General features: G+C 47.1%; 3 protein-coding genes across 4 annotated transcripts in view; 2 read left to right on the top strand and 1 right to left on the bottom strand.

The window, feature by feature from the left end:
• Positions 1 to 850, top strand: part of LOC119310819 (exopolygalacturonase-like) — a 2,807-nt gene extending 1,957 nt beyond the window's left edge. For both annotated transcript variants that reach the window (XM_037586437.1, XM_037586436.1), the window contains exon 3: positions 176 to 850. In XM_037586437.1, the coding sequence (XP_037442334.1) occupies positions 176 to 663 (488 nt within the window). In that variant the 3' untranslated portion in view covers positions 664 to 850. The remainder of the gene's footprint in view (positions 1 to 175) is intronic.
• Positions 851 to 1,713: 863 nt separating this feature from the next.
• Positions 1,714 to 2,499, top strand: LOC119310818. The gene has a single exon (XM_037586435.1). It carries the CDS (start codon positions 1,836 to 1,838, stop codon positions 2,193 to 2,195), a length of 360 nt encoding a protein of 119 aa, XP_037442332.1. The 5' UTR covers positions 1,714 to 1,835; the 3' UTR covers positions 2,196 to 2,499.
• Positions 2,500 to 10,158: 7,659 nt separating this feature from the next.
• On the bottom strand, positions 10,159 to 13,165 carry LOC119305762. The gene is made up of 5 exons (XM_037582197.1): positions 13,048 to 13,165; positions 12,809 to 12,924; positions 11,304 to 12,146; positions 10,972 to 11,133; positions 10,159 to 10,877 (listed from the first exon to the last, which is right to left on the bottom strand). Exons 1-5 carry the CDS (start codon positions 13,070 to 13,072, stop codon positions 10,446 to 10,448), a joined length of 1,578 nt encoding a protein of 525 aa, XP_037438094.1. The 5' UTR covers positions 13,073 to 13,165; the 3' UTR covers positions 10,159 to 10,445.
• Positions 13,166 to 13,624: the final 459 nt, after the last annotated feature.

Raw genomic sequence — 13,624 nt, 5'->3', positions numbered from 1 at the left:
CCCAAGCAATAGGTAATAATTAACAGGTAGTGCTTGGGCTTAAATTTGTCTCTGGATAAAGTGTTGAATTGGTTTGGCACCTTGAAATTTTACATACAGTATGTTGTACTTTGAGCTATTGCTTTAATTAGTGGGTCATTTAAGCATCCTGATTTAGAGATACATAATTTTGCAGGGAACGTTAGTGATGTGATATTTTCAAATATCAAAATGCGCACTAGGTACTACCATCCTTCATGGTGGGGGAGAGCTGAACCGATCTACATCACTACCTGTCCAAGGCACCCTGATTCCAAAGAAGGCACCATTTCAGATGTTCGCTTCATCAACATCTCATCAATATCAGAAAACGGTGTTTTCCTGGCTGGATCGAAGCATGGCTTGCTTCGCAACTTGAAGTTCCAGAATGTCGACCTGACCTACAAGAGGTGGACAAACTACACTGGGGGCCTGTATGACTACAGACCTGGATGTCAGAAGATGGTGAAGCACAAGACTGGCGGTATGATGCTGGAGCACATCTCAGGCCTGGAGGTTGACAATGTCAGCATGAGATGGTGGAGAGGAAGCCTGAAAGGGTGGGATGTTAACCCGCTCCTCTTCCGGCCATCCACTATTGACGGGCTGTCGTTCCACGACTGGCAGTCGCTGGATGTTCAATAGCAGACCAGCTGAATCTCACCCTTATGTCGATATGTATCATGTATCCACGATTAATAAGCCACGATTCTTGTGTCATATCTTTAAATAAAAGATCCCAATTCAAAACAGCACACTTTGTTGATTTCTGCTGTCTGCAAACATGGAGTATTCTTTTGGGAAGTGTATAAATAAACGATCCAATCCCAAACAGCATGCTGTACTCATTTCTGCTGTCTGCATATATGGAGGAGATTCCCTGGCTGGGCTGTGTTCTGTTCTTGAATTCAAGACTGTAAAGCTGATTCAATGTGAGCCGATTTGCACTTGTCAGTACTTGTTCAAGTGAACCTTCCACCTAAAATGGACGAATATTGAAGCTTAGTATGCTGTGGCAGTTTGAAAGAGTTGATTAATACCTTGTGTTTTGCCCTATTTTTGTCATACTCCAGAATGATTTCTCCCCTATGAAAAGCCAAGTCAAGTAGATGGAGCTATCATCCATTTTTCAGATGTGAGCGTAGAAGTTTCTAGAACTTTTTTTACTGATATATTGACAAAGGAATTTCTTATCAGTATTTGAGATTAACTAACATCTGTTGCACAGTAGTTTTTGTTGAAAAAATATGGCCAGCTTTATTAAATCGCGACTCGCAAAAGAACAGCCGTAGTACCAAGGTGAAGAGCCGACCAAAATCTAGGAAATAATTCACATGTGTAGCTATTTTTTATAAAACAATCTTAAAGCATATTCTTGTGCATTTTTACATATAAAGTTCTTAATTTTTTTGGAGAGGGTAGAGCTATAGTATCTGAGTGAACAACCCGACTAAATGTACTGTAGTAAATGACACACAAATCTAATATTGAAAAAACATATGCTTGAAGCATATTCACATCTCATTTGGAGAAGGAATTCTCATCTTTTTTTTGGCAGTCCTTAGTTTTTTGTTTCGGCAGTCCTTAGTGAAAATATTACTTGCTATACGTTACAACCTCCGGCCCAGCAAAGATCACCCACTTCTTCATAGCGCAGCCCAACACTGACCGAGTACAGCCCACTTACACCACTCTCTGCAGCGTCCACACCCCAGCCAACCTCCTCGTCTCCGCAGATCAGCAGCCCCCAAATCGGCGACCCCTCTCTCTCCGATCTCCAAATCCCCCACCTCGCACACGCGCACCAGCCGGGCTCGATGCGGGCGATCTCGTCGGCGGCGGGAGGGATGCTGCGGGCGCGGCTGCGCGCGGCGGCGCGCCTCCGCGGCGGGCACGGCGACGGCGGGGGCCGGTGGACGACGCCCGGCCACGAGGTGCGGCCCAAGGGGTACCCGATGAACCGCACGCCGCCGCCGCCGGGCGAGTCGCGCAAGTGGGAGGACTGGGAGCTCCCCTGCTACGTCACCTCCTTCCTCACCGTCGTCATCCTCGGCGTCGGGCTCAACGCCAAGCCCGACCTCACCCTCGAGACCTGGGCGCACCACAAGGCGCTCGAGCGCCTCCAGCAGCAGGAGCTCGCCGCCGCCTCCGCCTCCGCCGACGCCATTTCCGAGTGATCCGCGCGCCGCAGGTCTTCCTCGAAACCTAGGTCGTTTCTGTTCTGTTTTGCTTCCAATAAGGGTTGGTTGTGAACTTGTGATGTACCAATCTGATATTGATGGGACCTGGGCTGAACATTATATTTCTGTTTCTGTATTGTTGTTGAAATTTATCTGATCATGATGGCAGATGCCGTATACATTTCCAAATGCCCTGTCATGTCCCTAAACATTTTGGAATGTCTCGGCATTGTATTATCTTGTGTATCCCTTATTTATTTTTCCTTGGCCATACTTTTGGGAGCATAATTAGGACTGTTTATACCTGTCTCTCTTCGCCTGAAATGACTTGTTGCAGAAAATAACTAACTCAAATGTGGCATTGAACAGCTTGAAATGTTGTTTGCTTGTTAGAACTTACAGGTGATGCTTGCTTTTGGGGGGCTTGGGTATTGTCTCTCTCTTTTTCTTTTCCAATAATGGGTGGCCATTCTCTAGATAGAAGAAAGGTTACACACGATGTGTTACTTCAGTAAATGATCAGGCCCTATCTTTATAGAAGAGACAGGTAAATAGTATGTGTGGATTACTAAATGAAATTCGAGTCTTAGCATATGCTGTAAGCTTGGCCTTTATTTCTACTCCCTCCGTCCGAAAATACTTGTCATCAAAATGGACAAAAAGGGATGTATGTAGAACTAAAATACATCTAGATACATCCCCTTTTATTCATTTTGATGACAAGTATTTCCGGACGGAGGGAGTACTTGATAAAATATGACCAATTGGTTGAGTTTGTGTGATTGAAGTAGAGTTTGTTTGAACATTTGTTGCAAATTGTGATGAATCATTTTGTGTAACTCAAGAGTTAAAATAGATACAATGAACAGCTGCACACTTGAATTTTGCTGATCCTGTGAAGGATGTATAATCCCATTCTATTTCTTGACACCATGGTTGGTGGTAAAATTGTTCTGGTAATTGGATTAGTAGCTAGTTAGGCGTGATAGTAAAGTCTGCAGGAATAACTTTGCACTATATCTACTACAGTTATTTTCACTTTTTTACATACTTCACAGAGCTTATAAATGCATTGATTTGTTTCATGTGAACTCGGCTATCAATTGTTCAACACAAACCTTCTACACATGCACTATCACTATCAGGGCACTATTAACTCTGAACAGTAGTCTCTTCTTCTTTATCTGTACTCCATTGTGCAGCTAGTTTGGTATTTGCCACATTGAGGAAAAGAATGGGAGGGAGGGGAGGGCAAAAGGAGTGAGCGCGTCTCAGGACATGAGGGTAGAGGGTAAAAGGATAGAGTGAAATCATCTACTCCCTCGTGGACGTTTGACATTCAAAAATAGTCCACAAAAGAGTGTACTTCTATCTTCGCAATGCATTTTAAAGTAGAAACACAATGCTTCTCTCTCATCACACGGTAATTAAGACCAATAACATTCAACACATGGTCTCCTCACTTTCTGCATGCACTTAGCTCATTGGAGGTGGGGTAATTAAAGAGGAGAGAGATGGTGGCTTGCACCTTCCCAGTGCATTTACTCCACTCCATTATCTGTCCTAAAATTTCTATATGTTCGCTTATTTGTGGACGGATGGAGTACTTGCATGTGGCTGGGCTCATTCCCAGCTAGCCACATCTCTGTGGTAAACTGGTTTATTCATTCTTGCTGAGATGACACATGTTCTTTGTAGGATAAACTAGCAAATAATTATCCTGACTCAAATAAGAGGCCAACTCCAACTCCGAAACCGACCAAACAGTATATGATCTTAAGGATATTCTAGTGGCTTCCCTACATTATGTACAATAGTTTGTTCTGTTGGAGAAGTGGCTGGGGAATGATTGTGTGACTGCAGGAGAGGTCTCAAACTGAATAGACAATTTCATGGTTTCCGTGTTGTATCAGGTGGAATCCTGCTGTAATTACTAGTTATAATTTGTGGAATGTCTTCGTACTGGTAGATCAGATGGGTCAAGATGAGTATCTGGTATATAGCACCTGCCCCAAACCTGTTGTGTGATTCCCAAGCCCCTGCATAAAATTGAAAGAAACCAAGGTAGTGTGTGGGACATAGATTAATGATGTTATGGGTTTCTCAAAAGATTGTGGGTGGAATAATTCATGAACTGGGTCGCCTTTGTTGGAAAGACAAACTCGACGACAGAAATCTATCACTGCAGATGAACATTCTTGGTCATGCCTCATTGCCCCACTAGTCTACTGTCAGTCTGTTCTGTTTCCTGTGACACTTAGTGTAAATGTCAATTATTAATACTTCAATTCATCAGGTTGTAAATGTCAATCATGAATACTTCAATTCATCAGGTTTATTAGTTTCACAAATAATTTCCTTGGAAGTGTTTACAGAAAATGCTTGCTTTCTTGAGAAAATATTACTTACATTTTCACGAAATCAATGCTTTCTGTGACGGATGATATATCAGCAAGGTTTTTGACTATTCGAGTATTCCGATTTTAGCAAGCATGGTGCCATACTGCTTTTTATGAGCAAAAGGCGTGAGTTGACTAAGCAGAAAAGCATGAGGTGAATACTATGGCATATTGGCATTGAAATGTAAAGCCAGGCTGATTCTCCTCATTTGTCGACTTGTTCTCGTCCTATAGTAGCAAACTGATACTTCCTCCGTTCACAAATACAAGATGTGCTAATTTTTTTCTGAATCGAACGTATATAGACATATTCTAGTGTGTTTGTTTACTCATTTCAGTCTGCATGTAATTCACATTGAAATATCCAAAACATCTTATATTTGTGAATGTAGTCTACATTGAAATATCCAAAATATCCAAAACCCCTTGCACAATGGCGTTGACGAGCTCTAGTAGCCATCGGCTCTGCAAAGCGGGTCTGATCTCAAATCATCTCTCGGCCGGAGGCATGACCGTCTTGGCCGCGCTCTCTGGGCTCCTTCGATCTTGGGCATGGGGACAACGCCCATCCGCCTTGCAGAAGGCGGCCAAACCCTTCCTCCTCGGCCTTGAACTGATGCCAGCCAACGACTTCATCCAACCTGTGATGCCATTAGCGTCGCATCCAACTGCGCTTTCAAACAAAACCCGCTCCAAAAGCCACCCGCCCCTGCATACTCCTCGACATCGCCCGAAAGAATGACGCCGAAGCAAGACAAGAGTAGGAGGAACTGGACACCGACAAGCACCCCGTCGAAGATTTGACCTCTGATAAAACGCGGATGTAGCCGGAGCAACTTATTGGCGATGCGACGTTGTCGTCGTTGTCGTCTCAACGGCGTCTCTTGGAACTTATCTACACGCCTGCGGAACTCCGGAGCTCCTCCCCACCTCTGAGGCCTAATAAGTGGCCATCGGAGGCGAGGAGGAGCGGCGAGATCGCCGGTGGAAGAACCAAGTACTGAATGTGCCTCCTAGGCGCCTCTCTCGTATTATAGCAGAGAGTTTGAGAGGAAACTGGCAACGCGACGACACTAGATTCTTTTATATTATGCGATGGAGGGATATCAGAAAATTAGTTCTTCCATCTCTCATGAGGAACAAGGGCGACTCGGGCGGCGTAACCCTAGCCCGCCGTCGGCCCTCTCCCCCACCTCTCCTCTCCCTCGTCGCCATCGGAGGTGGCCGCCGGTGAAGGTGGCGGCGAGGATCTGGCCGCCCCGTTCTTCCTCGGGGGGCTTTGGATCCGTGGCGGCGGCCTCGGCTGGTGGATCGACGCCGGGTCTGCGGTAACCGGTGCTCGTTGGTGCTGGCCGTTCTTCCTCGGCCGCGGGGGCGGCGAGGCGGCGGCAGGTGGCGGCTGTGGTGCGGGCATCTAGGCGGCGCCCGATCCAGATCTGAAGGCCTCCGTCTACTTCAACCAGGGCTGCCTCCGATGGTCCTGCTTTGAGCGGCCTTTGTCGTCGGAGTTGTACCTGTTTGGCGGCTGGAGGTGGGAGGTGGCTCCGGAGAAATCCGAGGCTAGCAGTGCTGGTCACGACGACGGCGACGCCCGAGGGCGCCGTACCCTTCTTGTAGGCGCCGTCCAGGTTGCCTCCTTCCCCTCTTCCTTCCACCTAGCTCGTATGCCGGGCGAAAGCCCAAATCCTTGCTGGATCGAGCGACAGCGGCGCTCCGGGCGTCGTCACCCTCTTGGGGGTGTCATTCGTGGTGAGCTTGGGATGGATGTGATGCTTTGGTTGCTTGGCGGCGGTTGGTGGTGTGGTCGGAGTTCGACTGGTGGCGGTGAGTTGGCGCTCTGCCGCCTATGTGCTCACCCTCGGAGTCCTTCCACGGTGCTTGGTCTTCAGCAGCCCTGCCGGACTCGGCGGAGCGGTGCTTCATCCTACTCATTGATGGCGGCGTATCTCGGCGGCGTGGCGCAGTGGAGATTCGGCGTCCGATGTGTGGCGATGGACTCGCGTAGGAGGACGAAGCTGTCTGTTGTCGTGGTGACGTCGATGGCTGAGTGGCCAGACAAGGTAGAAGCCTCAATTTTTGCTCTGAAGACGGACCTGTGGAAGATGGCGGCGATGACACACGAGGGTGTCGGACCGGTTTGTACCCCAGACCCGGTATGTGGCTCGGCCGGGGCTTCCGGCTTTTGATGTTATGCTTAGGTGAGTGGTCTGGGTAGTGGCCGAGTTAGCACCCCTTCATCATTTTGATGTTAGGCTTAGATGAGTGGTCTGGGTAGTGGCCCAGCTAGCACGCCTTCATCATTTGGATAGGAGTAGCGGCAATTGTTGCCAAGATGGCGGATTCAGGCATATTGTTGTAATACTTTGTAAGGTCCTTGAGAATAATCAATAAAGTGGTCGTATGCATCTACCAGATGCAGAGGCCGGGGGTCATCCTCCTTTTCTAAAAAAAATGAGGAATACTAGTTTTTTTTAACAAACCCACTTTACTAGATAGAAATAACACTTTCATCATATATTAAGATTGATGCAATTTTGGTCATGGGCTCCTCAAACCAATCATAGGTTGCAGAACATCTAGCTAATCTTGCAAGCTCATGAGCAACCTTATTAGCTTCCCTATTACAATATTCAAAAGTAGTGATAGAAAAATCACAAGAGCTATGATAACAATCATAAAAAATTGATCAATTTTCCGGTTAATAAGACTATGATAACAATCGATTATCGAAATAGGCTTCCGCCCCGCTATATTGACATGGCAACCACCCGATACAACAATTCGAGCCACGCTGGGGCAAATAGCACAAGCACGCCCAAAAGAAATAACAAGAGAAAATAAGAGAAGAAATGCCAACAACGCCGGATCAACGAAAGCTACGGCACGCCGCGATCGCTGCGCCCACCGAAGATAGCCACCACGCTCCAAAGCCACCGAGTTGTCGTGTACCAAGCACCACCTTCAAGAAGGAATGCGACGATGACGACGCTGCTGCCCGGACGAATCCTAGGATTTCTCCTGGCACACGGAGGGTAGGGGGGGGAGAGGGTCACCCGACACCCTTCAAGAAGGATGGCGGCGCCCGCAGGCGTCACCGGGTTGGTGCCGGCAAGACCCGACATGGATTTCTCCCGACCTCTCGCACCCACCACCCAGGACCAACCTTCGGCTCCACCACACCCGCCGTCCACCAACATGCGCCAACAATCACGAGGACACCGCCGTCGTCTCACCACGGCCAACGAAGCGAAGCCGGCTAGATCCAAACGAGACACCCGAAGACAAGGATCGGCAGCACCGCAGCCACGAGGGAGGGAACAACCTCCACCAGCACAGGCGGTAGCAGACCGGACATAGCAGCAGAGGCACACCAGACCCCCTGTCTGGCCAGGCCCAACATGGGCCCGTGAAGCTCCGCCGCAGTGCTGCAGCAGTCGTGGCACAGCAGCCGTCGTCCTTGTCGTGAGGAGCTCGCCGGAAACCACCGGAGAACAGCCCATCGCGGCCACCCGGCAGGCCCGCCCCGACGCAGATCGGGCCCGTATGGCCTAGATCTGGGCCAGCCGGGCGCCGCCGGCCGCCGCAAGCCATGGGCCGTCACTGCCGCCAAGGGACAACGCCACCGCACCGCCGCCGTCCAGATCCGCGTCGGAACGCCGCCGGCCGAAGGGCTCCGCCGCCAGAACCGCTCACCCGAGCCGGGGTCCAGCGACGGGGGAAGAAGGAGGGCCGCCACCGCCGGACCGCGGGGCGCCGCGCGGGCAACGCCCGGCCGTGCCCGCTGGCGGCAGCGGCGAGGGGGAAGGGGGGCGGGAACTCGCGGGGAGGGGGGTGGGGAGCCGCCCCGGTCGCCTCGCTCGGGAAGGGCGACGCGGGGGGCACCAACGGGAGAGAGAAAGAGAGAGCCTCCTTCGAGGTTTCTCATAACAATCGATTACAATCCGCCCATTGCGCAAGAGGAAGGCCAAATCGTAATGCTAGAGCCTTGGCAGTCGAGAAACCATTGCACCAATCAATTTTCAAGTTAACGAAGCAATGAATTGCAAGCTAGCTTCTCTTAGAACTGCACCAGCTAAACCCCTAAGCAAATCTGATCAAAATACTATCAACATTAAGTTTAACAAAACCCAGGTGGCCGGGTCCAAGCACCTTTCTTCATGGTAGCATTAGGGGAAAGCGAAATATATACTCCCTCCGTTCCCAAATAATTGTCTTTCTAGCCATCTCAAATGAACTACAACATACGAATGTATGTAGACATGTTTTAGAGTGTAGATTCACTCATTTTGCTCCGTATGTAGTCACCTGTTGAAATCTCTAGAAAGACAATTATTTAGGAACGGAGGGAGTAGTTTATCGCCCGGCGTGAATTCTCATAGTAATTTGATTAACATCTTGGATTTCCTCGTTGGAAAGCCTCACCGGCAGGATCAATTTCACAAGTTTTTTTAATCACTGCTTCCAGCCCAAACATTTCCAAAGCACCTTAGCTTTTTGGCATATGAAGAAAGATGTTTAGTGTCTTACGTGTCCTTTAGAAGAGAAGGGGCACATATGCGAAACTTTTAAAGGTCTATTGGCAAGAGTAACACGACAAGGAAGAGTGCCATGCAAGACGCGCCAATAAAAAAATCCTTAATCAGACAAGATAATTTCCAAATCTTACACCAAAAAGAACTGAAAATGGTTTGACCCGTCCCATTAATTCATCTAAGTTTTCTTCCATGTTGGTGAATATCACATTCCGCACACTAAGCCGAACAAACAATGAACCATTCTTCGTGAAAGGAACTCGATGAACATCAATTGGCTATCGAAACTAGTCATCTCAACTATTCGTAATATGATCAATAAGATCAGAAACCTTAGACAAGAGATTGTACCCATTTAGGAGAGATAACTCTTCTATCAACAAAATTTGGGATCCACCCATCTTTTCAAATATCATTGTTCTGTCGATTGCCAACTCTCCGTATATAAGTATATAGCCACGCTTCAGATAACTGACTTCTGCCTTAATACTATGCCAAGTAAAAGAGGACCCTTCTTTAATTTTGCATTAATAAAATCACCATCAGAAAATAAATAGTTGTCTCTCAAGACTGGCACATAAAGAATTTGGGTTCTCAAGGAGACGCCACACTTGCTTAGCCAACATCGCAAAAAAACAAAGGATATCACGAGAACACATCCTTCTTGTTTGGGACACACAATTTCTACCAAGCCATCCAATGCATCCTTTTCTGATTATCGAGTCGCCCCACCAAAAATGCGATATCATTGAATGATTACTTTGCAAATTGTTTTAGAATTTTAAAGACGAACAGAGCATATGTGGGAATAGCTTGAACACAGACTTGAGGAGAACCTCCTTCCCTCCACGGGATAACATTTTTTGGAAAAACTTTGTTTTTGCCACTCTAGCTTTTGACCGCTTTGCTTATGCCACTCTAGAATTTGATATTTTGATTTTGCCACTCTTAGTTTTTGACAATACATCACAATTGTCATTCGGTGGCAAATACAATAAGATATCAAAAGCACTTGGTCTTGTCAAAAAAGAATGCTTCCATTGCACAAAAACATGATTCCATCATGGAAAAACAGATCTGACTAAATAAACCATAATTAAATTTATTGATTATTCATTAGGAAAAAAACATAATTTACCAAATTATTTTCAAAACAGCCCACCTTGTTCTTGAAAAGGAGACCGCACATGATTCTAAGAAGCAAATACCAGGAAACAAATCAAAATTAACTAGCCTAACATCCACCAGGGTAAGACGCACATTTTCAATGGGAAGCTCCCATTCATCGTACTGTACAACAGACGTTCGATAGGACGCTAGGGAGTGGTAGTCCGATACTCATACCTAAACCCCTTGGACTTAATTTTATGGCAACGGCTGCAGAGCTTCTTCACACTCAACTGAACCATGGAGGGAACTGTGTCCACGATATATTTATCAATAACCCCCAGCCCTTTGTGGGCGTGCATGATCATACTCCTGCTTTTCGGGTTGCATTCACCTATTTTCCCGACACAAGACCTTTCGGCATCTCCATAACTACTATTGTCGTATATGGTGTCCAGCGTAAGGCGCTCGAGCGAGGTTGCATTCTCAAGAATATGGTAGGTTAGTTCGACCATGCTCTTTGCAGAGCAGAAGCCCATTATCCTCATATTCTTGACGCTGCAATGGAGATGTCCTGGCATCTGTCTCATGTTCAAGTCTCCATCAGAAATCAATTCATGCTTTACTCGAGTCTGTGATACCTGCATTCATAGGAGCAACACACGAGTTAAATGGTTCCGCAGCATATGCAGATACTTGATATCATGGTTGCAAGCTAGAGGAGAAGTGACTTACACCCAAGACAAACTTCTCCAGGACAGGACAAGCATCCAGGAAATAAGCTAGGGAAAAATAATCATAGGATGGGGAAAAGCCCCCCATCTGTCCATCATTAAGATCAATCTTCAGGTTCTTCAGGAAGAGGAATTTGACAGCTAAAATTGGCGTATTGAACATCTGCATATAGATATTGGTTAAGTACTTTCTTCCCTTAAAAAGGTTATAAACATATTCAATGGCACGACTGCTGTTATAAATATGAAACAACACCTGTCTCTGACAATCAAATCTACTGCTAACCATCCTTGCAAAAACAATAATGGGAAAACTAAAGTTTGAGAATATACCTCTCCAGCCGAAGATAGGTTGAGGGTTTCAAGATTTGGCATAATGAATGGAAGCTTGGAACGAGCATCATGAACAATGTCAGATTCGTAGTAATCCAACATGTGCAGTCTCTTCATTTGCAATAAATCTCCAATCGGAAGTTTCTCTACGGCGCCATCAATGCGAACAAAGCAAAGATTTGGAGCTCTATTCTCTATCACTTCCAGAGACTTGCAATGAAACACTGACAGGCAGCTGAACCGATTTAGCAGGCAAGATATCTTGAGGCGAATTATCTTATCACAACTATTGAGACACAACTCATCCATAGCAAGAGAATTGGACAGAAGGTGCCCTAACTCATCTCCCATGATGCGCACCTCCAACAGAAACAGCCTTGTCAAGCAACCAAGCCCGGCCGTGGGATGGAAGGCGCAACGGCTGAGGTGAAGATGTCGAATCGAGTTTCCACGCCCGTTGGATAAAACCGGGCATGGGAACTTGTAATGAACCATGGTGAGCCCTAGAGGCATTGAAAGTTTGACCTCTTCAATCCCTGGAGTAACAGCAATCTCAAGCCACCTGTTGAGATAACTGGCGTCCAGAAAAGAACGTAGGTAATTATAACTAAGGTTGAATGTCTTGACGCCGCCTGAGTGTTTTCTCATAATGCGGTTGACTCTCTTGGTGAAAACCCGTGCCAGTTTATCTTCTCTGCATGTATGTCCATCCAGGCCCAGCGTTTCCATACTTAAGGTGAGGTTAGGATGGGATCTCCAGGAGCTTAGAAATGTTTGAGACACACAGCCAGCTAGCGCAGCATCTGCCAGTGGCAGAAGGGACAGTATATGATGCCAGATGTCCTGCAAACACAAGAAGAGGAGAAAAGTTAAGCAAGTGGATCCTTTAACCAGGGGGGGTAGGATCATATGCAATAGAACAGTGTTATTAGTGTCTTTCCTAAAAATATGTGACCTAATGTTGATTAGTAAACAAGTAAACATCGGTATTACTTGTTCCTAAAAGGTAGTATAACACTGAAACCGATGCTCTACTGGGAATTTTGAAGCTAGGACAGAATGTGCAGCAGAAGCACCATCTACTACTTCCCATTCAGAACCATGGTTGCAGTAACAACTTCAACAGTGTAGTGAAATATCACACTTGCGCTTCTGCAGCTCTGAAAGTGCGTACGTGTAGTTCTCAAAAAAAAAAAGGAAAAAGTGCATACGTGTATGCTTCTGGCTTCTATCATGCCTTGTTTTTTATCAGCAACTAAGATTCAATCGAAATTGCTCAACTAGTTGGCTTTGATTTCGTGACCCAGAAAAGGACGAAGCACCTCAGGTGAGCAGAGGTCATCAGTTAAGCAGCAGGAATGAAACTGAACTGAGACTAACAGTAAGTGGAGTCCTAAAATAATGTTGTCACAGCTTACACTTAGCCTAGGTCAAGTGGCTGGCACTGAATATCAATCAGTGTTCGGCTAGGAATCCTCCTCAGCGTTCTGTTGCCTTGGCCATACCTTTGGAAGATCATCCGGGACTGAATATCTCGATCGCTTGGGACCTTGGGCCTGGGGATCATCGTCCTGTTGACCGGGCGAGCCCTTCCGTTTATCCGCCGAAGCCGTCGACATACCTAGGATAGGATAGGGCACACCATCCATGGTCATGAATAGCGCAGACATTAACGCAATGAAACAGCAGCAATGGCGACACAGCCTGCGCGCCGGGAGGGAGGGGCGAGCGAGATCGGACTTACTACTACCACGGGGTTGGAATTCCATCTCCTCTGGAGCCGCCGAGCCGACACGAGAGATCGGGGCCAGCAATGGCAGCTTGGATTTGAATCGGACGAAGGCGATTCGCGGGGGAGGAGATCGGTGCGGTGCCGCCGCGCGCCACGGCAGGCAGCGTGAACCAAACCCTAAGCTGCTGACTTCGCGGGTAGGCCTTGCTGGGCCTCTACCTCGTCCTGGGGGCCAGCCTTTGCCAGCCCAATGGGAGCCATCCTCATAGTCTTGAATGGATACGTTTTTTTTTGTTTTGAAATTGGCCTTGAATGGATACGTTTTTACTGCAATCTTGTGCGGTGAATTTCTTTTCAGACAGCTTATCCATCACTCAGGTGTGCTAGGTCTTTTCCACCTTGTCGCTTTATTTTATTTCTTTGTCATGAAACGCATCTGCTTTGCTTAGCACCACAGCCTTTCGGATCTAGGAATGTCACACATTTGGCAGACCAATCTTGGTATGAGTACGTACAGTCGTCAGCTTTTGCGTAGATCCAAAGGCATGGCATGTCCTCCGCGCTTTTGAACATGGCTGTCAGTCCTTTA

Source organism: Triticum dicoccoides, chromosome 5B (genome assembly GCF_002162155.2).
Source record: "Triticum dicoccoides isolate Atlit2015 ecotype Zavitan chromosome 5B, WEW_v2.0, whole genome shotgun sequence".
Lineage (NCBI taxonomy): Eukaryota > Viridiplantae > Streptophyta > Magnoliopsida > Poales > Poaceae > Triticum > Triticum dicoccoides.
The sequence above is the reverse complement of the archived record's forward strand: the minus strand, read 5'-3'. Positions and strand labels throughout refer to the sequence as shown.